The sequence below is a fragment of the Gadus chalcogrammus genome, chromosome 18 (assembly GCF_026213295.1).
Source record: "Gadus chalcogrammus isolate NIFS_2021 chromosome 18, NIFS_Gcha_1.0, whole genome shotgun sequence".
NCBI lineage: Eukaryota > Metazoa > Chordata > Actinopteri > Gadiformes > Gadidae > Gadus > Gadus chalcogrammus.
Window position 1 is genome coordinate 8,789,944 of NC_079429.1, and position 27,237 is coordinate 8,817,180.

Below are 27,237 nucleotides of genomic sequence, written 5' to 3' on the forward strand. Positions count from 1 at the left end.
TAATGAAAAAATATTTATAAAAAAAAAGATTTTTTTTTTAAATAAATGTATATATACATTGGTAGTCAAGGCGGGGCCCTGTTGTTGCGGCCGCCTTAACAACACAGTCCTTGGGGAAACACTGCACGTATTTGTACCGAACCGCCAAGGTACAGGCACTTCTGGGTGGTTACAGAGGTGGACCACGGTGCGTAAATGTGGCGCACATAGCGTTAATATGGCGAATGTAAAGGCTTGTTTTTTTGCGACGCAGAACTTAAAACTTGAAGTCTGAGTTCCCCCCGGACTGTTTAGCCAAAGTATACTACTCCGACTCCTTAATCCGACTCCGTAACTACGGAGACCCCTCAGCAGCTCTCCGTCGGGATGTCGGATACGCAATGCAATTCGCTGCCCGATCAATCTTATTTGTTGACTACAAACCATATAAGCAGTGTTGTAAATAAACTTCCAAAGCTTTTCAAATCTTATTTGGTGTTTTATTGGTCCTTAAGGTGCAAAATAAACAATGTACAAAGTAATTAAGGTGCAAAGTCAAACCAGAGAAGGGATTCCGGAAATGATTTTGTTAGAGGACCAATCACAGCCCTTGCTGTCTCCGTTGCGTCGATAGGTCCATGGCCTGGACGGATTGTTAGGCACTATGTAAAGCACTTTAACATGCATACTATCACAGTTGCTGTGAAAAAAAAAACCGAGCTGTGCAAACGCAGCTCACGACACTATTTCAACAACCCCTGTCTGGGAAATGAGAAATGCAAATGCCATAACCAAGTTTATTGGTGTTTTCATTGCTGCTGATCTACGGCAATTCTCCGTTGTTGACAAAGAAGCAATTTTTTTTTTAATTTTCCCCTTAACTATGAACCGTACTGCCCTGTACCGTACCATGACTTCAACCTGAAGTACGAACCAAACCGTGACTTTTGTGTACCGTTACACCCCTAATATATATTTAGTAATTATTGTAATATTTTATTGCATTGAGGTTCATCAATAGAGACAAAAACCAAACAAACGTGTGTTCCCTCCTCCTCCAGATGATCTGCAAGACCTGCTCCCACATCATGCTGACCCGCGATGAGAAGCTCCAGTTCATGGACCACCTGAAGAGGCCCCACCTGCCCTACCTGCAGAAGAGGGGCCTGAAGAAGAAGATCTCGGAGAAATGTCGCAAAAGGACACTCTGTTTGAATTGCTCGTCGTTCAATGGTGAGTCCAAAAAAGAAAGATGGGACAGGATCGGGATGTATTTTTATGTCATTTGCCGGTTGAGGCCGACTGACATTTCGTCCTGGGGGAGTCATGGTTGTGATTGCGGGGTCCACTTCCCTCCTCCAGGGACGGTGAAGAAGTGCGGGCTGCTGAAGATCATCCACGAGAAGTACAAAACCACCAAGAAGGTGGCTGACCCCTTCGTCTCAGAGTTCCTCCAGTCGTTTGACGTCGCCATCGAGCACAACAAAGAGGTGGAGTCCCTGCTCAACAGGGCGCAGGTAAGCCCCCCCCCCACCCCCCCACCCCCCCCCAATCAGAGTTAGAATTGCTGTGGATGACATTTAAAGGTGACACATTATACCACCAGTTGTGAGCGTGATTAGCCGTGACAAGCCATTTTGAAAATCGGCCTCTTCTGTCATCACAAGTGGGCGTGTCCACCTAGATGTATGCTAGATAGATCAGTCTACCAGCCTACGCCCGTCGACTAGCAAACGTTGCACATCTATCCGTCATACATCTATGTGGACAATCCCACCTGGGATGGAAGAAGATTTTCAAACCAGCTTATAGCGGTTTATCACACTCACACCTGGTGGTATAATAAGTCACCTTTAACAACTGTCATTTGATTTGAGTGTATTTAATGTAAATGCCAGAGCTATTCGTGAGTTGAATGCACCCAGAGAACATTTGATCCGAGTCCACTGCACCAGGGAGCAGTAAAGGGAGGGTATGGAGTTTTTTAATATCAAAGTGTAACCATCATCGAACTCATAACTTTGAAAAATTATACTTAAAAAACAAGCGAAAAAAACAACACATTTATGAAAATTCAAGGGATGGTATTGCAAAAACCCAAGAAAAAATATCTATCAACATTCACACATTAAAATACAAACACTCAAGTTGCATTAATTCATGGATAGTACTCAGTTTCAGATGCATTCGTTCTCGTTTGCTTTTCAATGGCTGCTGCAGTCTGAACTTTAAGGCTTGAATCTTTGAATGCCTATGAGTTGTTGATAGAACATTTGAGGAATGTGTTTTTATAATTTATGACTGGATTATTTCATTTGGCCATAATTGCTTGAATGCTTGTGTTCGCCCATCGCTCCTTCAGAAGGATGCAAGAGAAAAGATGATTGCATATGTTCTTTCCCTTTTCCATATTTTGCGTCATTTGTAGAATAGGTCAAAGGAAGAAAGTTTAAACGATGATTTTCATTTGATGGGGCCCGCTCATATAGAAATAGCTTGGTTATAAGACATCCTTTCTCAACCAATTTCTCCAAAGCCTTTGTTGAATAGGTCCAACGTTAAAAAGGGAAGAAGGTTAAAAAAAACACGCATTTTCATTTGACGGCGCACTGTCAAAATACGGCGGGTGTCTCGGGGATGCTGACTAAAGGGCAGCGGCGGTGCTCATTACCTTTCTAAATATCGCCATGCTGTCGTCGTCGTCCCCCCCCCCCCCCCCCCCCTGGTGGTCGCCCCTCCCCCCAACCCTACCTTCCCCACCTCCCCAGGAGAACATGAGCCCTCTGGTGGTCCTCAACCTGCTAAAGCGGGTGCCCGCCGAGGACGTCCCGCTGCTGCTGATGAACCCCGAGGCGGGCCGTCCCGCCGACCTCCTGCTGACGCGCCTGCTGGTGCCCCCGCTGTGCATCCGCCCCTCGGTCGTCAGCGACCTCAAGTCGGGCACCAACGAGGACGACCTCACCATGAAGCTCACCGAGATCATCTTCCTCAACGACGTCATCAAGAAGGTCAGTGGGGGCCGGGGTGACCACGCCCTCCCCCGAGAAGGTCTTGTGGAGAATGTAGCACCGTGTTTTTTAGTTTTCTCTTTCTGAAAATGGCCCTGTTTTTAACTGAAGTAGGAAGACAAGAAAGAAGGAAAGCAAGCATTTTGAATACAATTAAAAAAGAACGCCTCTTCGTTTAACTTTGACTTAAAATGCATCAATTTTCTTAAAACTTTCCCCAATTTCATCAGTTCTTCTTTATTGACAAGACACAAAAGTCGCTCAATTCTCTCTCTCGCTCTATCTCTCTCTCTCTCTCTCGCTCTCGCTCTCGCTCTCGCTCTCGCTCTCTCTCTCTCTCTCTCTCTCTCTCGCCCCTCCGTTAGCACCGCATGACGGGAGCCAAGACCCAGATGATCATGGAGGACTGGGACTTCCTCCAGCTGCAGGTGGCCCTCTACATCAACAGCGAGCTGTCAGGCATCCCCATGAACATGGCCCCCAAGAAGTGGACCCGGGGCTTTGTCCAGCGGCTCAAGGGCAAACAAGGTACAGTCCCTGTGGGTTCGCTCGCAGACGAGTTTAATGGAAAACCCTTCCCTCCCTGTTTGAGCTGGGCGACTGAGTCTGCTATGATGCCTTCCCGTCGAGCTCAGGTCAGATGCTTGTTTTCGTCAAGCAACAGGGCTATGAAGCTGTTCAGGCGCTCGCTATCTCCACTTGCCCCAATCAGATTTAGGGGGGCGGGGCTTGAGGCGGAATGTTTGATTGACGTTGCATGGTAACCAAAAATGGCCAATACCGGGTAACTTATGTCCTAGCATGGGTTTAAACCTTGGATGCGAATTAAAGGCCATATTTACATATTATCCAGCTCGTTACCTCACTTTTCATCTAAAAAAAGTTGTTTTAATGTAATGTTTTTTCTCTAACTGTGTGTCAAAATAATTGTTCTATTCCAACGACCTCTCCGACTGCGTCGTCTTTCATCCACTCAGGGCGTTTCCGAGGCAACCTGTCGGGGAAGAGAGTGGACTTCTCGGGGCGAACGGTCATCTCCCCGGACCCCAACCTGAGGATCGACGAGGTGGCCGTCCCCGTGCACGTGGCCAAGATCCTGACCTATCCAGAAAAGGTGCCTGCCGCCGCCCGGGCCCTAATGAATAAAATCATAATCACGAATATTTTGGTCAATATTTAATTATTTTTGAGTTTGAAAACATGCATTTATTCAGCATTTCTCTCCAAAAAAAACCATTGTAAGTGCAAACTTAATTTTCCCTTAAAAAATACGCAAAATGTTCAAATAGGAAATAATGTACAAATATGTTTCCATAAATAATAATAATAAAAAAAATAATAATAAAATATATTAGTTTCGAGATCGTTTGACACAAAAATCGAAATCGCGATCAAAATGGGACTAATTGCACAGCCCTAGCGTGACCTCCATGTGTTAGGCAGCGGTCCCTCGGTTCCACCGTACAGCCCCGGCAGTGTGACTGAACGCGGACTGAACTAACCTCCCGATCGCCCCGGCAGGTGAACAAGGCCAACCTGGAGCTCATGAGGAAGCTGGTCCGCAGCGGGCCTGACGTCCACCCCGGGGCCAACTTCATCCAGCACCGCCACACGCAGATGAAGAGGTGTGGACGGCTCCCTCCCCCTCCTCCCTCCCCTCCTCCCCACAGCGTTGTTTAAAAGATTGAACCTGGGCTGCAACCATTAAACTATTTAATCGATTAGTCGATCTACAGAAAATGCATCAAATCAAATCAAATTTGGATTATTATTAGTTTATGTCATTTATTACACTATTCAAAACTATGTTTACTTACTTATTGCTTTCCATCGCCGAATGAGAGAACAGTGATTATCAAGCCTTTTGTCCCACTGATGACAGCCCTTTTATTTGCAGTATTATAATTATTATAGTCACGGACCGGGCTCTGGGCGCGTCTTTCTCGCCATGCCCTCAAATGAAAGTGGTGCATATAGTTAGTGACCCGTTCCACATCATCCAGCAGGGTCATTCTGCCAGAGAGGGTATGGCTGAGTCACCAAAGTGTGTGTGTGTGTGTGTGTGTGTGTGTGTGTGTGTGTGTGTGTGTGTGTGTGTGTGTGTGTGTGTGTGTGTGTGTGTGTGTGTGTGTGTGTGTGTGTGTGTGTGTGTGTGTGTGTGTGTGTGTGTGTGTGTGGAGGCTAACAGGTCTTTTCGAACAATGAGAACGAGATTAATCTCGAGATAGATCTTTGTGTACCCATCAATAAACAAACGCGTGTTCCAATGCTGATCGACTCCCCCCCGCTAGGTTCCTGAAGTACGGAAACAGGGATAAGATGGCCCAGGAGCTGAGGTTTGGGGACGTGGTGGAGAGACACATGATCGACGGGGACATTGTGCTGTTCAACCGACAGCCCTCCCTGCACAAGCTCAGCATCATGGCTCACATTGTGAGTAGGGCCCAGCTGCATTCTCTTCACTATCGGCTATTTTCTATAGGAACAAATGGTTTTATTATGCTCACGGAATTTCACTTGTGAGACTTGAGCGTCTCACATACAATTAGTGTACGTCATTGAACATATATTTCTAATAGAAGCCGACTCCCCTTTGAAATAATTCACACAAACACTAAACCTTTCAAAGGTTTTGTGTTAGTCACAGTTACTATATGAACCCTATATGTACTATATGTACAATTGGCGCGTTATTCCTCTTTGCCTATTTTCAGAGAAGAAATGTACATTTTGTGCTATATCAATACAATTGGTTGATGAATAAAATGGGTCAATATGTATTGTGATGGCGTGTGTGTCTTTCGTCCTCCTCCCAGGCCAAGGTGAAGCCTCACCGGACGTTCCGCTTCAACGAGTGCGTGTGCACGCCGTACAACGCTGACTTTGACGGCGACGAGATGAACCTCCACCTCCCTCAGACCGAAGAGGCCAAGGCTGAAGCCCTGGTCCTGATGGGCGTACGTAGGACACACACACACGTGCACACGGGCACACACACACACGGGCACACACACGGGCACACAAACCCACAGGCACAAATCCGCGTACGCACGGGCGCACGCACGCACACATCGGCACACACACCGACACAGAAGCAACCATTTCATTAACACACACATATCCAGGGAGAGAGAGGCGCATAACACATACGCACACATGCAAACGTGCGTGTGTCTCAGACACGCGCACATTCATGAAAACAGAGACAAACAAAGACGAGAGACGCACGCGCACTTATTCTGTATGTTCTGTAAGTTTAACGTGCGTCGTGCATTAACAGAACAGCTGGCCAACATTGTGTATGTTGAGGGTTCAATCGACTTGCCCTTTTCTTTCCATTCAGACCAAAGCCAACCTGGTGACTCCGAGGAACGGCGAGCCCTTAATCGCGGCCATTCAGGACTTCATAACGGGTCGGTATTGTGTCGCACAGCGGTTAATAAAAACCTCTGTGTTACGTGACGCCTGCAAAAGTTGATTGCCTATTTAAGCTTTGAAGATGTATTGATCACACCCTTTCAACCGGTCTATAACTATAACCGTTTACGAACCCTGACTTTTAAAGTGTGTATGGCATTACATACTGTTCAACACCCATTGGGGTGAATAGGAGATTTCCGCATTAAAAAGTCCCCCATGCGGTACGTTTCTGAACATGTGATCCACTGTGATCAACGTGGCTGAGTGTGTCTTTCCAACGTTGTGCGTTGGCCTTCCAGGAGCCTACCTGATGACGCTGAAGGACACCTTCCTGGACCGCGCCAAAGCCTGTCAGATCGTGGCGTCCATCCTGGTGGGGCAGGACGAGCGTGTTAAGATAGGGATGCCCCGGCCTGCTATCATGAAGGTACGCCACGGCACCGCGATGATGTATAGGCCAGGTGATGTTGGAGGAAACCTTGTTCTATTTAGGGCTGCTTGATCATGGAAATAAATAATAATCACGATTAGTTTGGTCAATATTGAAATCACGATCATTGAAACGATTATTGTTGAGTTTAAAAACATGATGCATTTATTCAGCATTTCTCTCCCAAATAACGAAATGTTCTAATAGAAAATGTTAAAATAGAAAGAACTGGAAAAATATGTATCCAGTTGTTCTTTTCTATAAAAAATGAATGAATAAAATGACTGTGTATATAGAACAAAAAAAAAACATTTTCAAGCCGATTAAATTAGTTTGGTGATCGTTTGACCCAAATATCTAAATCGCAATCAAAATCCAATTAACTTGCACAGCCCTAGTAATGGTGTGTCTGTGTGTCTGTCTGTGTGTAGCCTGTGGCTCTGTGGACCGGCAAGCAGCTCTTCAGCCTCATCCTGAAGCCCAGCAAGGAGAGCCGTGTTCTGGCCAACTTGCGCACCAAGGGCAAGCAGTACTGTGGCAAGGGAGAGGACCTCTGCTTCAACGACTCCTGTGAGCACCCCAGCGCACACACTCCCTCGCAACGCTCTTCCCCCTTAATACTCACATACACCCCTACCCCAAACCATCCCCCACACACACACACACACACACACACACACACACACACACACACACACACACACACACACACACACACACACACACACACACACACACACACAGGTGACGAGAGCTTCAGCTTATCTCCTTAAATTACGAATGTTATATTATTTTGCGCTACGTGAAATAATACAACATTCTGTGCGCTACGGACGCTGGATATGTATATATCATATATGTATATATCATATCCAGGTAAATTCCCACACACCTGTAAATTCACACACATATATAAAGCATATAAACGGAGAGGAACTTCCGTAAAGTTGGAAATAAATTGGTAGAATTGGAGTTCGCGGTTCAATAGATCATCAGTGAAACATCGTTGTGACACAATTGAGTGTAGTAACCTAGAGATCCAGCTACAGCATTGTTTTCATCCTAATGAGCCGTCTTTAGCGAACGGTGAATTGCATTGGCTTCTATGAGCTGTCGGCTTTCAGCCGCGAGCTTAGGACCGTCTGCAAAGTGCAAAACTGAAAACGACCACAATGGTAAAACTTCAATAGCGTCGCCATTATTGACTCTAAAGCCCCAAAACGTTTTCCATATAGGCATGGGCTTTTTATGGTCTTACTGCAATCTTTAGTTTAGAAAAATATGTATCTACCGGTACTTATTTTGAAGGAATTTCTTTTTAGCAATAATGTCAATATAATTTTTCTTTAGCAACAATTTCAGTAGCGTCGACATATTGACTCTAGAGCCCCAAACGTGTTCAATAGAGGCATGGCCTCTTTATGGTCCTACTACAACCTTTGTGATGGGGAGAGGGGAGGGAGTGGGAAGATGCATTGGTTTGAGGTACAGACCTTTTCGATTGTTGTAGTATTTTTGTTATGTGATTTTACTGTATTGTTGATATCATATATTTTTTGTTAAATAAATGTGCATAATTGTTTTAAATATTGTAATATGTTCAATCTCTCCATATTTCCCCTGCTCATTACTGTGCACAAATGCCCTGTATATACACCCATCTGTTGCCGGCAGACAAATAGAAACCTCCCGGCAGGGTGCGCTTTGCGAGCACACAAAAAAAAATTCACCTCCGCTGCTGCAACTCCATCCTAGAGGAAACACTGCTTATGCTTTTAGATTTTTGATGCTACATCGATACGTGCATCAGCATTGAGTTCGTCAGGATATATCGCCATATCGATTTTTGGAGCACAGCCCCACAACATTCCCTTTCTATATTTCACTGTTTGTGCTCACATCAACATGCGTGCTGTGTCCCTCTGTCTCTTTCTGTCTGTCTCTCTCTGTCTCACTCACTCACTCAAACACACACACACAGTGTGTGCCCACTTCCAAATGATGGAGCACATTTATCTACAAATATATTTTAAAAACACCTTTTATGCTCCCTCCCCGGTAGTCGTGGTGATCCAGAACAGCGAGCTGTTGTGCGGCAGCCTGGACAAAGGCACCCTGGGCTCCGGTTCCAAGAACAACATCTTCTACATCCTGCTGCGGGACTGGGGCCAGCTGGAGGCCGCCAACGCCATGTCCCGCCTGGCGCGCATCACCCCAACCTACCTATGTAGGTGTCCCACCGCCCACCCCAATCCCACCAGCGTAGGAAACCAAACCGCTTGTATTGTGTTTATGCTGCCAAATTGAAATTCTTGTCAGTGCACCAGGCAAGAGATTTATCCGTTATAATTGTAATCTTTTACCTGCCTTAAGTCCTTTCAGAACAGCAGAATAGCAAGTAATATTTTAATCTTTTACCTGCCGGAGTCATTTCAGAACAGCAGAATAGCAAATAATATAAGAGGGAATTATATCTGAAGTGCTTTCCACCATCCGCAGGTTAATTAGCTAGCAGGCAAACCTGCACATAGCTCCTGAGAACTGAACCCACTATAATCGAAAAATAACCTTTTTAATCAAATTTAACCCAAAGTGTTATAAAACATGGCAAATCTTTTAACCCGACAAAGGACTCGCAACAATACACAAGCAGACTATTGCCCTCGATGCAGTCCAGAATGGATCTTTTGGGTTAAATGGACCTGCAAGCAGACAGAGACGGATGGAGGGGGGGGGAGGGGTGTCGTGCTTTTTATGACCGATTCGAGGCGCCCAGATCACCTTTGGTATTAAACAGCTCCCGACACTGGTCGACTATACCACCGGGCAGAGAGGGATGACATGGATGACGCTGATGTATTTCTCTGAATCGGAAAGGAAGCTGACGGTGTTCATGTTGTGTTGCGTTACGAGTCATGTTTCCGCTCAGGCCTCTCCGCCCCGGAGGCGATTGGGCATAAGGGGGGGGTAGGTCTCCCCTGGGGGTCCTTGGCCCTTCGCTGAAGGCCCTCTTGAATAAGAGGCCTGCTCATTAATGAGGCTAGTGCCCACTCGTAACGGGCAGTACGTGCCTGGGCGGAACGGGCCGGGCCCCCTGTGAATTGGTCTGCAGCCACCTCGAGAGCCACTCAGCCAAATTGGAGAAGTTTACATGACTTCTAAATGAAGACACAATTCGACACAATATATTTGAAATCATCCTGCCTGCCAAATGTCATCTGCAAGTCAAACGGTTTATGGTACACAATTTTTTTAATACTTAACAATCATCCATTCCTCAACCTCTTTGAAACTGACTTTAAATGAATGAAAATGTTTATCAAAACAACATGTACGTAGAACTACAGAGATCAAAAGTACTTCTTCATCTTTTACAATAATGTCTCTGATTTGACAAAACTTAGGAAGATCAATGTCAACACTACTGCAAATAATCAACTTGGGGCGATATTTAGCTCAACAGCTAATTAAGAAAAATGTGTCTTTAAATAAAAACTTCAAATGTATAAAAACAAAATAAAGTGAAAAATTAGGTAATAATCCTGCTTCCTTTAAGCATAGTCAATATTTAAAAAAATTGCAATCTGAGACATTATTCCTTCTTCTTTTTAAGAAGATAGTAAATAATCCCTAACCCTGGATTCACAATTCAGGATGTCTGCGTTGCCTGGGGAGAGTTTAGAGTCTACATTCTCCAAAGGCAATGCAGACATCCTCATTTTTATCATCAAGTACGGTAGCGAAATACAGTTTCTGTCATGTTTTATTTGGCATTTTGTAAATTCATTGATTTCGGTTGGAAGACTCATTGCTCATTGGTAGGGGGGTTGGTTGTAGTCTTTTCGCTCGGTTCTAGCCCTACTGTTGATACGGAGAACCGAGCGAAAAGACTACAACCAAACAAACATGTCCGGTTCCGGTTTACGTTTCAATGGGATTTACCGAACACCAAATAAAACACAACAGAAACTGTATTTCGCTACGATACTTGATGATGTTGTTAATACAGGAATTGTCCTTTAATCATCCGCTGATCACGTGAATGCACAACTTTATTTTTTATCAGCTGATCCGCGGATCACTTGCGTCCCGAACCGTGAGGGGTGGTCCGTACGGATCACCCGTGAACCGTTGCTACACTACCACACTCAAGCAGTACACTGAGCTTGACTTCAGAAATGCTGATGAATTTCTGGATGCCTCTGAACTTGACTTTGACCAACATGATCCGTTTGCCTGGAAGGAGGGATTACAGACAAACCAAATTTAAGAAAAACGACCAAACTTGATTTCCAGTACAACACTAGGTAAACATAATTCCATGCATAACCTTTTCCAGGATTTGAAATGCATTTGCGCTGAGCAGACAGAATCTAGCCTACTGAGCACATGGCGGCTAGTTACCTCCATTTTGAACAACCTCATCAGCAATACAGTCAACCATCTTTCACACTGCAGAATAACACAAAGTCGCCATTGTCGCCAAAATAACTAAGCACACGGAATTTAATTTCAAATTTCCACAATGGTAAGCATAAAACTAGCAAATAGTGATAGCTGTGCTCATGTGGAAACGCGACCTCAGAACTGAGCTGGGCTATACCGCCCCCTCCCTACCGGACTGAGGCGAACCGAACCGTACTGCACCCTGCAGTGGAAACGCGGCATTATGTTTGTAGCTCTGGATATAACTTCAGTGCAAATGTAACTATATCTGTAGAGGAATCTACTCTACCTGTAGAGGAATCTACACTATATGTGCAAGTTGGAGTTTACAATGTGATTTCAACACTGCAAATTTTACTGTGTACACCTACACATACTTCTCTCATTATAGGAGCTGGATCTGATTTCACTGTAAATTGCTTTAAATCAAAGCATATGCCCAATGACTTAATGGTCATCTAAATAGTAGATATCCGAGTTTTCTTCAGAGAGAAATGAAAACCCTAGCAAAGTCTCTAAAATCTCTGTGGACTCATTGAATCTAGGTAGGTAGGTAGGAAACTTCTCTTAATCACCTGGGGTTAAAAGAGACATTTTATTTTGAGACATTGGTGCACAACCCAAAAATAGTATATATTGTGCTTAGTGTCTTCATGGGCAGGAGACTGAAGACAGACCGGACACGGGGTCAAAGTACAGAGAGAACAACACATAGCATGGGGCCGCAAGCCAGAACCCGAGTGGCTACACGGCTAAATCCCTACACCCTATAGTGGTTTGAGCCCCCCTTCGCACTAAACAGTCCTTTTTATATCCCTCTTTGATCCCGCTCCAGCCAACCGGGGTTTCTCCATCGGGATCGGCGACGTGACGCCAGGCCAGGGCCTGCTGAAGGCCAAGCAGGACCTTCTGGACGGCGGCTACAGGAAGTGTGACGAGTACATTGAGGCCCTCAAGACCGGGAAGCTCCAGCAGCAGCCGGGCTGCACGGCCGAGGAGACCCTGGAGGTACCGTGCATACTCACTCACTCACTCACAATGTAATGTGGTCGCTGACGGGAGAGTTAGGCATCCAACTAGAGTAGAGTGCACTCTACTGGATTTATTTGATCTAGAGGTAACGTTCAGAATTTATTTCCCTCATCAACCAACCGATCAATCGGTTGAAGAGTCTGTTGAACTGCAGCCAATCAATAATTGCTCTGGTTGACTACAGCCCTAGAGGTCTAACGGGAGGGGGTGGGACACATTCAAAATCTATCTTACTGGTTTCTCCAACTTGCCAAGCCCAGGTTTATTGAATATAAATAACTGTTGTCGTAATTTTCTGTAGTTTTCCATAAATATGTACACACCGTATGCCAGCCCTCACAATGCGCCCCCCTGCTCCTTAATGACTCATCCAATAATATCTTCATTGGCTTTGAGTCACATCTCGTTTGCTAAATGACATAATGGTAAAAGACGAGCATGCTCGTCATCAAACAGTGGACTATGCATGTCAACGCAATAACAGTTGACACACAGAGGCCCCTGACAGCAAGGCTGCCAACCAGAGAGCCAAGCACACCCTGCAGGCGATCATCCGTCGATGATGTGTGATCTTCCCCCACCAGACGTCAGCTCAGTCTTTTATCCCCCCAGCCCACTGGATGCCGGACTCACTTTGGGGAGCCTTGCGGAGAACTGACTAAACTCTCGTTCCCTCCCCTTCTGTGTGTGTGTGTGTGTGTGTGTGTGTGTGTGTGTGTGTGTGTGTGTGTGTGTGTGTGTGTGTGTGTGTGTGTGTGTGTGTGTGTGTGTGTGTGTGTGTGTGTGTGTGTGTGTGTGTAGGCTCTCATCTTGAAGGAGCTGTCCGTCATCCGAGACCATGCTGGCAGTGCTTGCCTCCGGGAGCTGGACAAGAGCAACAGCCCTCTGATCATGGCGCTTTGTGGCTCCAAAGGTGCCAAAGAACAACACTCACACAGAAAAAAAAGCCACAGCATGGGGACCTGCTATTTTCCGAGAATGAGAAGCGCTCTGCTGTAGGGGGGGGGGATGCTTGAGCTACATCGCCATGACGACAGCCTCCGAAGGCTATATTTATTTTTTTATGTATATTTTAGAGCTGTCAAGCGATTAAAATATTTAATCGTGATTAATCGCATTAATGTCATAGTTAACTCACGATTAATCGCAAATTCTTTTTCGATGCTAAATATCCCTTGATTTTTTTGTCCCATAATTCTTCTCATTTTAATTCTCTTATCAAAATGGTGAAGTGCATGGGCTTGCCTTGTGCAAATGATTTTTTATTGGCATATACTGATCAAAACAGGACGATACAAAAAAAGAGCCTATAGTGCAATTAAACGACTGCTTTAAACAAATGTCGTTTGAACATAGCAGTCAGGCTACTGCTTCTTTGTTTTGAGCCAAAAAATAAATAAATAAAAATTCAATAAAATAATTGCGTTAATTGCGCGATAAATTTTTTAACGCCGTTAAATTTGGTTTGCGTTAACGCGTTTAATTGACAGCTCTAGTATATTTATTTTTATATATGCATTGGTAGTCAAGGCATTGTTGTTAAGGGTTAAGCCTTAACAATACAGTGCTGGGGGAAACACTGCAGTATTCTCTTGATAAGGTGACAATGGCAATCTTTTCTGAGGCCTTAAATATTTTATTCGTCTGCTTTGGGTGAATACAAATGACTCCGAAAATTCTGAGTCATTTTAATTTAAAATTGGATAAGCTTAAATAGGCCTTTACAAAAAGATGAATACAGGGGCGTGCAGTCAGAAAGCAAGTAATTCCCTTCAAAGTGGATTCTTCCCATTCTCTTATGTAACCGCTGGAGCCGCTAATCGTATTTTGCGATTGGTTGGGTTTGGTTTTTGGTTTCTTACCCCTGTATTATCCCATACATCTCCCCCCTTGTGCACACCACCGCAGGCTCCTTCATCAATATCTCCCAGATGATTGCCTGTGTGGGCCAGCAGGCCATAAGTGGATCACGAGTGCCCGACGGCTTTGAGAATCGCTCCCTGCCGCACTTTGAAAAACACTCTAAAGTAAGGTTTTCTTCCTTATTTAATATACTCCCTGTCTATTGATCGTGGTTTCATGTCTCACTTCTAGGACGCATAATTTAGGCCGTTCTTAGGTTACTTCCTGAGTGTGTTGGAGGGGGAGGGGAAGAACAACATGCATCTCAACGGAAGCTTTCTGGGGCACCTATTTGTCCAAGGGATAAATTGTTATTTTTTTCATTGTATTACATACTGTGTAAATCATTTTTTTCATTATCCCCTGTAGCTTCTCCCTTTTTTCCCTCAACTGTTCAATAAAAAATGCCATTTGCTATTGTGCTACAGATTTACAGTCACTCCTCTTTCACATCTCAAGGTGTGTACATTTACATTTAGGGCATTTAGCAGACACTTTTATCCAAAAGCAGCTTACAATGTGTACATTTGCCAGAAGAAAGTCAGAAGAAAGAGAAACAACCTGTAGATACAATTACAAGATATTCATAGAAACAAGTCCCATGCACTTACAAGCGCTAGGTTAACCCATTCGCCAAATGTACAACCAAGATGGTTAGGACAACGCCACACAATGCTAAATACTATTTAGTTAAGTACCATGCGCCCTCCTGTGAGCCCCATCGCTAGCGCTAACCCTTCTGCCTTCTCCTCCCAGCTGCCGGCCGCCAAGGGCTTCGTGGCCGACAGCTTCTACTCCGGCCTGACGCCCACAGAGTTTTTCTTCCACACCATGGCCGGCCGAGAGGGCCTGGTCGACACGGCCGTCAAGACCGCCGAGACGGGCTACATGCAGGTGAGCCCCTTTCTCTCGTTTATTCATAAGGAACACCATTGTTTTTCTATTCATTCACGGATTTGAAAGGTCGCCGCCCCCCCCCCCCCCCCCCCCCCGGGGCCCGTGTTTTGATCACATGTGTGATATGGTGTGAAGTGTGTGCCCAAGTACCCTCTTGCCACACACAACAACGGGAAAACAAAGCCAGGCATTTCCATAATTCAAAAGCAGACCCGCCGCTCCTTCATTGGTCCGACCTTCATGTGGCCTCTATGAGCCCCTGCGCATTCAGGCGTCCTTTCGTATTATACCCTAGTACAGTGTAACATGATGCCACACGTGTTGCACGTTTAAGCTTGGTTGCATGGTAACACTTGTGTTTTAACACGTGTTGTGTTCCACGCTTATGGCACATTTCCACCGGCAGTGCGCTTCGGCCCAGCACGCCTCAGCCCTGTCATGAGGGTGCGGTATAGCCCAGCTCAGTTACGGCTCGCGTTTCCACCACCGACAGTACCCTTATGGTAGGGCGGGGTTTAAGCCGGATGGCGATAGATAGTGACCTCATAGCAGCCCGTGACAGGGTAGCCTGCCACTAAATCAAAGGAAAGAGAAGAACGAAAAAACAAATAGCAACAATGTAGGTCGTCCAAGACGGACGTCAAACTTTTGAGCGACATTTTCTTCATTAAACAAAGCTTTCGCCATTGTCCAGAAATACCTTGCGGGTACTTACACAAGCCTTCACCTGTCCTGCGTGCTAACACTTGCATACTTACAAGTGTGTTGCACACTTACATTTTTAATGCAAATTTACAGAAGTGACACAACCTGTGTGTTGCACGCTAACTCTTACGTTGTGCGCTCAATCATGTGTGTGCCTCTCGCTGTCTCTCTCTCTCTGTCTCTGTCTCTCTGTCTCTGTCTCTCTGTCTGTCTGTCTCTGTCTCTCTGTCTGTCTGTCTCTCTCTCTCTCTGTCTCTCTGTCTCTGTCTCTCTGTCTCTGTCTGTCTCTCTCTCTGTCTGTCTGTCTGTCTGTCTCTCTCTCTCTCTGTCTCTGTCTCTCTGTCTCTCTCTCTCTCTCTCTTTGACAGAGGCGTCTGGTGAAGTCCCTGGAGGACCTGTGCTCCCAGTACGACCTGACGGTGCGCAGCTCCACGGGTGACATCATCCAGTTCATCTACGGCGGCGACGGCCTGGACCCCGCCGACATGGAGGGCAAGGACGAGCCGCTGGAGTTCAAGAGGGTGCTGGACAACGTCCGGGTGGGTGGGCCGACTCACACCCTATGAGCCTGCACACACGATGCCCTACACACGCACAAGCACACACCACCGAGCGGGATGTGACTTGATGGTGCATTTAACAATACTTGATGGTGTTGGCAGTGTTTGCTTGTTGTAAACACTTAAGTCATATTTCTTATTTATTCATGAATATGATAACATATTTTCAATTATTATTATCTGATATAATTATTATCTACAGCAATGATGATATTTCGTTATGATGATATAGAATATAATTATATTATTGTTATATAATTATTTTGTGTAATAATTATTGTACATATATTAGGGATAGTAAATAAATAGGTTGTCGACCAGACACAAACACCTAATCCAAATAATAGCTAAATGTGAACACCACAGGATCTGGCAAGCTTCCTTTTGACAAAGCAAGGGACATTTCAGCTTTATAGTTTTTTCATCACCACCCATAAAACAGAGGATCAACTGGCAAAAGATGTTATTGACAAACACACGGGAAGGCTGGCCATTGCAATTATTAAGAAACGGCGAGGTTCAACTACATGACAAATCGCTCTCTCACACACGTATAGACACACACATATATACACACACACTCACTCACTCACTCACTCACTCTCTCTCTTGCTCTGACACACATGCACTCACTCGCTCTCGCATGCTCCTCGCCTGTCACTTACTCCCTCTCTCCCTCACTTACTGCCCCTCCCTCCCTCTCTCTCTGTCTCTGTCTCCCCCTCTGTCTCCCCCTCTCCCCATCAGGCTGTGTTCACGTGTCCGGAGCAGCCAGCCCTCAGCAAGAACGAGCTGGCCCTGACCGCCGAGTCCATCATGAAGCGGGGAGACTTCTCCTTCTGCAGAGACAGCTTCCTGGAGGTAATCAGACCCGGGGGGGGGGGGCCTGAACACATGTCCATTATTATTATCGCACACACAATCCCCATTGAACCCATTGAACACCCCCCCCCCCCCCTCACAAGGCTCGAAATGACCGCCCTGTGTTACCTAAGGTTGATTCACGGCGGACATGAGGATCCGTCATTACTCCAATGTTCAACATGTCACAGCCTGCTGTGATGTTTGTTGCTGCCGGCAGTTTTGCCAAGCAGGTGGCCAGCGGCTGCCGAGAGGAACGTGTCTAGGCGAGATTTGATTTGACCCTTGCATTCGGTTATTTAGCAGCTGCTTCTTTCCAAAGACACCTGCAAGTTGTGCTGAGAGGAGATCAAGCCTTGGGTCCAAGTAACATAATTAAAAAAATAATGTCCAGCGCTACTGCAAGGACACCGCTCGATTTTTAATCCGAAGGATTAAAAATCTTGTTTCATTTTTCTTTGTGCAATTGGAATTAAACTGCTTCCTTAATTCCACATAATAGTTTTAAAACGACAGAAGGCTTTCACGTAGGATATGCACATTGAGAGTCTAGACGGCTTATTCCTTCGTTCATTGGCATCAGTGACTGAGTGACTGAGTTTGTTAGTGGACCTTGGAGTGCGGCGGAGTTAGAATATGAGCCTCATTTATTTGATCTCTGCCGTGGTCTACAGGAAGCCAGGAAAGTAAAAGTGAGAAACTTTTTTTTTTGCTCCATTTCGTTCTGCCAATCTGTATAACTTGGGAAGAATCAGGTTGGTCCCAGTTTGTTCAATCAACAAGTTACATAACGTCTCACTTGTGTCTGAAGAACTCGGACACGAGTGAGACATTAGCCGCGTTTACATGGACACATCTGTTCCGCATAGATTTCTATGTGGAACAGAAAACGATCATATATACGCCTCATTCGGAATACAATTATCTGTTCGGCATAGATTCTATGCCGAATAGAAAAGGTGGTGTAGTCCGTTTTAATCGCCATGTATACACTTATTCCGAATAGATTGGGGTTTAACTTAGAGCAGCCGCAGTAGTTGGCAATTTGTCCACTGAGCTCCGTCTGTACTTTTAAGCACACCGAACTTGACTGCTGTCAAGGAATGTGGATTTATTGCCTGATTCACGTCTTTGTTATCACTCCGTTAAAGTAGTCCGGTAAGCGTGTCCGGTTGTTAAGTGAAGGGACATGGGTGTTTATTAATGACGTGTTCGCGTATCGTAGTGTCCGCGCGCGTCCGAGATAACTGTAAATTAGTAGGCTACTACTAGTACTTTTGCAGGCTGAACGTTAAAATACTTCTTAACTTCGAGAGATGGCAGCTGCAGTAGTTCGCAATTGGACCTTCGAGGATTCCTGGTCACTAAATTCCCGAAAAGACCACTCTCTCCCACCAGTCTTGGCTGCGGACTCGCATCCAAATTCCTCTTGTTTGCGGCGGAGCTGGGGGTAAATATAAAGATCTGAAGAGAAATTGATGTTGCTGCGCTGTCCTGCTCCTTCTTAATTGAAGGAGCAGGCAGAGAAAAGCTCTCTCCTGCTGTGCTTTCATTAAAATCAAATTTAAAATCCCCGATAGTGATAAAACATCCATTATGTCGCCGCCGGTCCAGAGATGTGTCAGGTGTGCGCGAGAGACATAACGGACACCTTTGTGCCCTGTGACCCTGGTCTGTGAAAGGCGCTGTACAAATAAAGCTTACTTACTTACTTACTTACTTACTTTGTTACTGCCATGTATACAGTACATTCGGATCACATTTTAGGAACAGATCTATGCCGCATAGAAATCTATGCGGATCAGATGTGCCATGTAAACGCGGCTATTATGTAACTTGTTTATCAATGACTGAATGAATGAATTTGACCGTGCAAACCTTAAGAGCTGTCCGCTATGGCGACACATTAGTGCCATAATTCACTAATGTGATAAAAGATGCATTCGGGCGTATTATATTATTCCACAAGCGTAGATATTAACTGCGAGCGCGCAAATGATCTCTTGCGCGCGCAAATTACCTCAGCGCGCGCAAAACAGCCTCTCGCTCGCGCAAATTACCTTTAATTTTGGCACTATGTGGGAGGGAACCAAGGCAGGGCGGGCTTTCCTATGATTGGCCGTTTCTGAAGCGCGATATTTGATTGACAGCCCTCCTCAGCCCTCCTCTCATTCAATTCTGAATTGTACAGTAAATGGCTGAAACGATAGTTACTTATTGTAACTCTAGATTCTATGAGTATAGGCGCAGCCTTTTAAGGCTATCGCTATTGGGTTATCCCTAGGCGTGAGACGTAGCACTGAAAAATGTGTAATCCCCGACCACCAACAGCGTGGGCCTCAATTACGTCCGCGTGCGGCGTGCCTCAACGACGTCCGCATTTCGCTGATATAGTCGGGCGCCGGCGGACGTTCTGCTCCCAATAATCAGCTTTTCTTCAGCTATTTAAAGGACAATGAGGCCGACACTTAAAAGGCTGCGCCTATGCTCATAGAATCTGGAGTTACAAATACTGTTTCAGCCATTTACTGTACAATTCAGAATTGAATGTGAGGAGGGCTGTCAATCAAATATCGCGCTTCAGAAACGGCCAATCATAGGAAAGCCCGCCCTGCCTTGGTTCCCTCCCCCATAGTGCCAAAATTAAATTCGAGCGAGAGCGTAAAAACATCTTTCGCGAGAGGTTTTGCGCGCGCTGAGGTAATTTGCGCGCGCGAGAGGCTGTTTTGCGCGCGCAGAGATCATTTGCGCGCTCACAGTTAATATCTACGCGTGTGGAATAATATAATACGCCCGAATGCATCTTTTATCACATTAGTGAATTATGGCACTAATGTGTCGCCATAGTCCGCCCTCTGAGAGACAGTTTACCGCTGATGTCTCAATTTGCCCGGTAACTGCTGCTGGTTATATTCTCCCCAGTAGACATGTGGTTATTTGTTAGTGTTAACCAAATGCTTCAAAATGCTTCAAATTTATGTTCCCGTTTTTTTTAATACAATGTTCAAGGTCATCGGTTAAGCTCTGGCCAAGACATGGCCAGGTGCCTCTTTTGCAAAATATTTTTTTCATCTCAATAAGAGCAACCTGGCCCAATAAACACTAAATATCTCTGTTTATTGAGTTTCTTGGCTCTAACCACAGCACTTTCCTCTGTAAAGGAGTTAAACAACACAGGCTCAGAGAAGTTCCTGGAGGTATAGTGAATTCAGCATGCCCCGGCCTTGGGTGTTAATCTATAGACAGGTGGGAAACAGAGTACCTCGCTTTTTGTCAATTCAAGCTGGCTGACAAACAACGCATTAATGCTCACTGACTCAATTCATCTGGGACACTCTTTATTATTTATGCTGAAGCCAAGGCAGCCTCTGAAAATACAAAAATACTAAATTTCCGTCTTTACATGAGTGGGTTTCCCTTAATGTTTATCATAGTTATTCATATGTATTTATGATAATTGCATATGAATAACCACTTTGATTATGATCTAGTAATCATTGTGTGGGCAGGTTAATAAATTACCTGTTTAAAGGTAAGCTACTACAAGCTAGTAATGCATGGGCAGAGCGTACAGTTTCAGGCACACATTGAATAAATAATGTCAAGTAAAAAGTCAAATCTAGTATGCGTTTGTTTGTTAACCGAGGGGATAGGTATGCAAGTTATGGTCTTCCCTTGGCAAGGACCAGGAGTTGTTTACCATGTCCTGATGCATAATATCCCAGAATTTAAAGCGAGGGTACTCTGTCATGCCACTGTGTATTAACTAAGTATGTATGTAAGTAGGCATGCAATCTTTTCAGAGAGTGGCATTTTTGACTGATCGATTCTGTCGTTGCTGTGGTTCTTTCCCAAGGCTCAACGTTTGAGCTGACCCATTTGACTGAACTAATTACACTCGTCCATGTGTGTGTCAAAGATTACATTGCAAACGATGGTCCCTCCAGAGTGGTGTGTGTGTGTGTGCGTTTGTGCAAGTGTGTGTCTGCCGACTGCCGATATAGTTTATTCTCCCTGGAACTTCTAACAAGTGCATGAGTGGGATGTCAGCTCCCCTCGGAAATTGCAATTATAGGAGTCTTTTCACATGGCTCCCCACTTATAACACACTGACCCCCGTTGTTCTCCTGCCCACAGGAGATAAGGAAGTTCATCCACAGCATGTCAGAGAGGATCAAGAAGACCAGAGACAAATATGGCATCAATGATAACGGTACCACCGAGGTACCTACCGTGAACAATATCAAATTATGGACAACAGTGGCTATTTTTCTTATGCATGCAGCCCACGAATCCCCCAACCTCTCTCGCGCTCTCTCCTAATCTCTTTTTGCTCATCCTTTTCTGCCTTTTCTCTCTTTCGCTCCCTCTTTTGTGTTTCTTTCATTGTATGTTTCGTTATCTTTGCATATTTCTTTCTCCTTTTTCCCTATTTTTTTGTTCTTCCTCTTTCTTGCTTGTATATATATTTTTATCTATTCTCTCTCTCTCTCTCTCTCTCGCTCTCGCTCTCGCTCTCGTTCTCTCTCTCTCTCTCTCTCTCGCACTCGCTCTCTCTTTCTTTCTCCCCCCCCCCCCCCCCCCCATATGCAGCCAAAAGTCCTCTACCAGCTTGACCGCATCACGCCCACCCAGTTGGAGAAGTTCCTGGAGACCTGCAGGGACAAGTACATGAGGTACTGCTTCTTTGACTGCCCTACACCGTTGCCCTTAGAGACTAGGGATGGGCAAAATGATTATTTTCCGGGAACTAGTTCTTTCAGTTCAGTTCACTATAACGATTTGTTTGATTCGTTCGTTTTGATTCGTTCGTTACGTCAGATTACGTCATTTGACAGGGAATCTCACAGGTGTCTGCCCCCCCCGCGAGACGGCCCTGAGCATAATTTCAGCGACTTCTAGGCTCTACCCCCCGTGAAAATCGACAAGATATACTATATAGTATAACCAAACGTCCCACCAATATATATACCACTTGCTTACTCTCTATATGTCATTCATGGTTTTATATTTATAATTTTATTTTACTTTACATGCGTTTATCCAATAAACAGATGGAGGTCAAGTCTATTTTCGGAAATGTAGGGGGATATGAGTGGCCCCACGTCGAATGGTATGACCCAAGATACGCCAGACAGAAAGCGCACAAATTCGACGGTACCGCCTTGTCATTGGTTTACCCAGGTGCCCGGGCAACACCATTGCTACCTCTCATTGGCTGAATCTTTGAGAACGTTGTAGACTCAATCAATATAAGTCGCGGGGAGACGAAGCTCTGTTCGTTTGTATATTTTATTTACGTGACCATATTTTTGTTTTATGTTAAAAAAAAAGAATCAAAGAACCAGTTCTTCTTGTTTTGGGGAACCAGTTCTTGTCGTTCACGTTCGGGATTCGTTCGTTGTGTACGAATCGGTCGCGACCGACTCATCCCTATTGGAGACCATGGAGTAACGAATCAGCTTTATTCCTATATGCACATCAAAGGGTTTATCCGGTCCTAGGCCTGGGTAAATCCCATTAGTTTCACCCCAGATAGTCAGAAGTACAGTTTGGTGACGTAGGGGCCCAAGGTCCCTCGCGCCCCCCCCCCCCCCCCCCCCCCCCCCCCCCCCCCCCCCCCACATGACCACTCAGACCTACTCCCCTGAATCTCTGAACAACACGGCGTCCGACCCTGAGGTGCTTCCCGTCCGTCCCCGCAGGGCGCAGATGGAGCCGGGCTCGGCCGTGGGGGCGGTGTGCGCCCAGAGCATAGGGGAGCCGGGCACCCAGATGACCCTGAAGACCTTCCACTTCGCCGGGGTGGCCTCCATGAACATCACGCTGGGGGTGCCGCGCATCAAGGAGATCATCAACGCGTCCAAGAACATCAGGTGCCTTTCTCCGCTCACGTCTTCTCCGCTCCTCACGCTTGGGTTTTCGTCTCCCGGGAGAGGCCGTGGTGTCGTAGACTGCAGCGCGCATCAAGAAGAAACGCTGCAGGCGTTCTTTTTGGTGCCTTGAATAAATACGTGTGATGTGTGACTTCAAATTCAAACCGTGAAGGCGTTAAAGTAGGGCAAGAGAAGTAGGGTAAGCTCTTTTATGTTGGTGGAAAGCGTAATTGCTACGCCTGCATCCATCTATATGTGTGTGTGTTTGTGTTTTTATAGGTATAAATATATATTTATATATTAGGGCTGTCAAGCGATTACAATTTGTAATTGCGACTAATCGCTTAGTATTGCTGAGTTATGCACGATTTATCGCATTTTTTAAATTATATTTAAAATCCATTCCAATCTAAATTAAATGAGATTATCGAAGACCAAGTGATCTTCAGTGAGTTTTATTGACTCACTCAGTGTGTATGTTGAATATGAAACTCACGGAGCACCACCGATTTGGGAATTGTAAACAGGCAGTTAATTAGGACAATTTTAAACAGTTGCTTAATAAAGTAAGTGGAACTAAAAACAAAAAAAATGCTGATTTGAATGTTGATCTGTGGGCAAAACATTTGATAATGTGCGTGAAGGCGTTAATTGAATTCTAATAACATTGCGTTAACGCGTTTTTATTGCGCCTATTTAAACAGCCCTAATATATATATATATATATATATATATATATATATATATTAGTGGTGGGCCGTTATCGGCGTTAACGGCTGCGTCAACGCAAAACTTTTATCGCGCGATAAAAAAAATATCGCCGTTAATCTATTTTCAAACACTTCCTTGTTCGGACCCATCACGTGACTGAACTAACCAATCAGAAGCTAGAATTTAGACTGAGGTAAACGTGAGGGAATCAGAGAGGCAGATTCAACAGAATATCCTGACTGTGTTAAATATGTAAACATGTAAATATATAATAATTGTGTAGCAAAAATATGTAAATGATTAACTGACTAAAAATTGTAAGTACATTTCTAGCAAATTAACTCCAATATAAATTATATACATTTATTCTACAACTTTCAAATATTGAACTTCTAAACCTTACATTATTATGGATTATTACACGGCTCTTCTCAATGCTGTAGACTGCTCCATTCACTTGCATGTGCCTTCCCAAAGTTCAGCTGTCAATTATTTTTGTTTATGCTCCGTTGACTTGCATGGGCACTTCACAACTTCCGGCGGTGAATTATATTTGATAATTCATCGTTGCCCAGTATAATTGACAGTTGTCAAGGTAAACGAAAGGATTTTTTGCCGTTTGCCATTTTAATCTAGATTAATCTAGATAAAAAAAATGTATCTATGCCCACCACTAATATATATCTATATATATACATACTAAAAGTCCTCAGTTTGTTAATCTAATACACAGCGGGAGCCACTCTATCGCGCAACGCTCTGCTTTCGATCGGACAAAAGGGCAAGGCACAAACAGCATCACTGTACACTTCAATGTCCCAGTGGCGGTGAAATAGGCCGAGGTGCAACTCTCTCTATTTGTAACACTTGACCTGGACATCGCACCACCGTCCGACCCCTTTCGTCAGGTGTTGCGTATATCTCACCTCTCCCTTACGGTTTGCTGGCTGCCCAGCAACCCCTGTGACAGTTGAGGCATGGACATCAAGCTAATGGAGATGTAGGGAAATTCCAGAAGCTGGTTGCCGAAGCCGTTGGCAACAATCTAGAGAGGCCGCTTCATCAACAGAAGGAAGGATCGATAGCCACAAGCCGCAGGCGGAAAAGGAAAAAAAATGAGAAAAATGTGTTGCACTAATGCTGTGTTTGCCACCGCTTCTGTTGGCTAAGGGCTAAACATCAGACGTGTTCAACGAATTGGAACGGGGCCACTCACAGCACTTTACAATGATTGCAAATATTCTGAAATCCGGGTATTTATTTGATAGTAGGGTATTAAAATCTCAATTTAGTACAATTTAGTGCTTTTTGTTTCGCTTTGGATGGTCAAACATTATAAGAATATTCCGGTTGTCCTTTGACAACAGCCGTCCAGTGTGAGGATACGCAAGCTATTAACCCCCCCCCCCGGCAATCGGAGCGTTAATCCTTTTAAAAAATCATTTTTTTTAATGATATTGTCTTGAGCAGCTATTTCAATGTTCAAACGACACCAAAAATCCCTACCTACTATTAATAACATAGTGATTATTCATTCAGTAGATTTTAATAGAGCAGGTAGCGATGGTTTTCCTTTCATGGCGATCTGTCCCCCACAGCAGCGCCTTTGTGATTTATCACTGGGCAATCAGCACTAGTCCTGCTGTCAGATTTATTCAAAACATTGCACAATGATCCAACCATCTATTCAGTGATTATGAATATTTCGGACCACATCTCTTGAGCCGCTGCCTACCAGAGAGATGAGATGAAAAATAAATACCTCAGAAAAAACTCATTAAAACGAAAGTAGAGGACACAGTTCTTTGGGATTATATGACTATTTCTCAGACACAGCCTTCGTTCTGATGCTAGCCCCCCCCCCCAGCCAAGGATTTCATAACGCTTTGAGATGAACTTGTTAAGAAAACCGAAGCAGGCTCCCAACACATTTAAATATGTAGGGAGCATTTTCTTCCTTTTTTGTCAAAAAATGTATTGTTTTGCCGTAGTTGTGTGCCAATATGACGTCCTTCTGCAAATGATTTGGTTAATCCGACCCATTTGACAGCCAAACCTTCTGGAAAATATCGTCATTTAAAAGCATCACAAATTGGACCCATTAGGCGGCTGTATTGCGTGATTCTGGTCTGAAAATACCATATAGTATAATCCTTCAGCTCCATAGACCTAAACCCCACTGCTCCAGCTGCCCCCGTGGAGCGTGCCCTGCCACGGTCCCCCGGGCGGGACCCTTGAAGACCATAGCGAGTGAATTGCAAAATAGTGTCAATGTGTGCTTCCCTGCAGAAGCTAATGGACATGATTTGCATAAAGAGCACCGTTAACTGCATCCCGGTGGGCCGAGGAACCCAACCGTACCGCCTGAACGGCTCAATGGTGGCGGCCCCTGCTGTGATTGGGATGGTTCTGATCGGTAGGAAGGTTGAAGTTAGTGAGCGAGCTATATGCCACGCGCCTGCAGAATGGCTGCTGAAGGTCATCTCATTCAGACTAGAGACAGGAAGAGAGGGTTGAGGAAAACGCTTAACTGAATAACATCAAATTGGAAATTGGAATCGCAGTGTCTGTTCACTGTGAGGTTGTGGTAGTATCTATTTCTTTGGTTACCTACTTCTGAACAAACTTTGTTCGCTCTTTATTTCAACCTTTTTGTGGCTTCCGGAGTTGTTGTTGCTGTATTACAGGATCACAGTCGGCAGGGATTAAATGGTAAATGGACTGGATGACACTCAAACTTTTCTAACAAGTGGCACTTTCCAATTATTGCTTAACATTCACAGCTTCATGCTCACATTCACACACCCATGGCGGAGTCAGCCATGCAAGCTATGCAACCTAACTGCTACCGTCGGTAGCAGTTAGGTTATACTTGGGTGTCTTGCAGCGGCGCCGGAATTAATTTCAAAGTGGTGGTGCAAAATCCAACTAATCAGGCGATTTCTCCCTAGGGCTAGAATTTATTATGGTGCGTCTAAATGCGAAAAAAAGTACCAAAACAGATCAGCAGAACCTGCTTACTAAACTAGGGTGCCCACATTCCCTGAAACTTCCAGACACATGGCAAACTGACAAATTAGACATACTGTATATTTTTGTACGGAATCTCCCTGCTTCTGAAATACGCAAACATCTCCGCCCAGCGCTCGTCTGCTGGTTTCCCATCAGCATTCCAATGTGCGTCCATCCCTGTTGCGTATACCATCACGAATGCTTTTCTATATGGCAGAGGTCTTCCAGGAAACGTACGCAGACGTATGTATTGCACGGTTTTGCTGTGCGTGCCATGTAAAGTTTTGTTTTGATTTCGAGCTGGTTTGCTAAAGAGGCTAATGTAGCTAACAATAACCATCACTAGCCAATGAGTGTTCCTCCCCGACTCTTGGTGTAGCGATGCCCACAGAGACAAA

General features: G+C 44.9%; 1 protein-coding gene across 2 annotated transcripts in view; it reads left to right on the forward strand.

Moving 5' to 3' along the window:
• polr3a (polymerase (RNA) III (DNA directed) polypeptide A) overlaps nt 1-27,237 on the forward strand; it is a 37,787-nt gene that overhangs the window by 2,341 nt on the left and 8,209 nt on the right. Inside the window, exons 4-25 of one of the 2 annotated variants that reach the window (XM_056576939.1) lie at nt 1,041-1,212; nt 1,342-1,496; nt 2,748-2,987; nt 3,353-3,515; nt 3,965-4,101; nt 4,509-4,612; nt 5,279-5,420; nt 5,804-5,944; nt 6,331-6,400; nt 6,707-6,834; nt 7,269-7,407; nt 8,900-9,064; nt 12,119-12,291; nt 13,117-13,228; nt 14,224-14,342; nt 14,974-15,111; nt 16,188-16,358; nt 17,127-17,240; nt 20,402-20,437; nt 21,378-21,464; nt 21,834-21,916; nt 22,946-23,116. In XM_056576939.1, coding sequence (XP_056432914.1) covers nt 1,041-1,212; nt 1,342-1,496; nt 2,748-2,987; nt 3,353-3,515; nt 3,965-4,101; nt 4,509-4,612; nt 5,279-5,420; nt 5,804-5,944; nt 6,331-6,400; nt 6,707-6,834; nt 7,269-7,407; nt 8,900-9,064; nt 12,119-12,291; nt 13,117-13,228; nt 14,224-14,342; nt 14,974-15,111; nt 16,188-16,358; nt 17,127-17,240; nt 20,402-20,437; nt 21,378-21,464; nt 21,834-21,916; nt 22,946-23,116 — 2,960 coding nt within the window. The remainder of the gene's footprint in view (nt 1-1,040; nt 1,213-1,341; nt 1,497-2,747; nt 2,988-3,352; nt 3,516-3,964; nt 4,102-4,508; nt 4,613-5,278; nt 5,421-5,803; nt 5,945-6,330; nt 6,401-6,706; nt 6,835-7,268; nt 7,408-8,899; nt 9,065-12,118; nt 12,292-13,116; nt 13,229-14,223; nt 14,343-14,973; nt 15,112-16,187; nt 16,359-17,126; nt 17,241-20,401; nt 20,438-21,377; nt 21,465-21,833; nt 21,917-22,945; nt 23,117-27,237) is intronic. The other variant, XM_056576940.1, reaches the window with a different exon arrangement.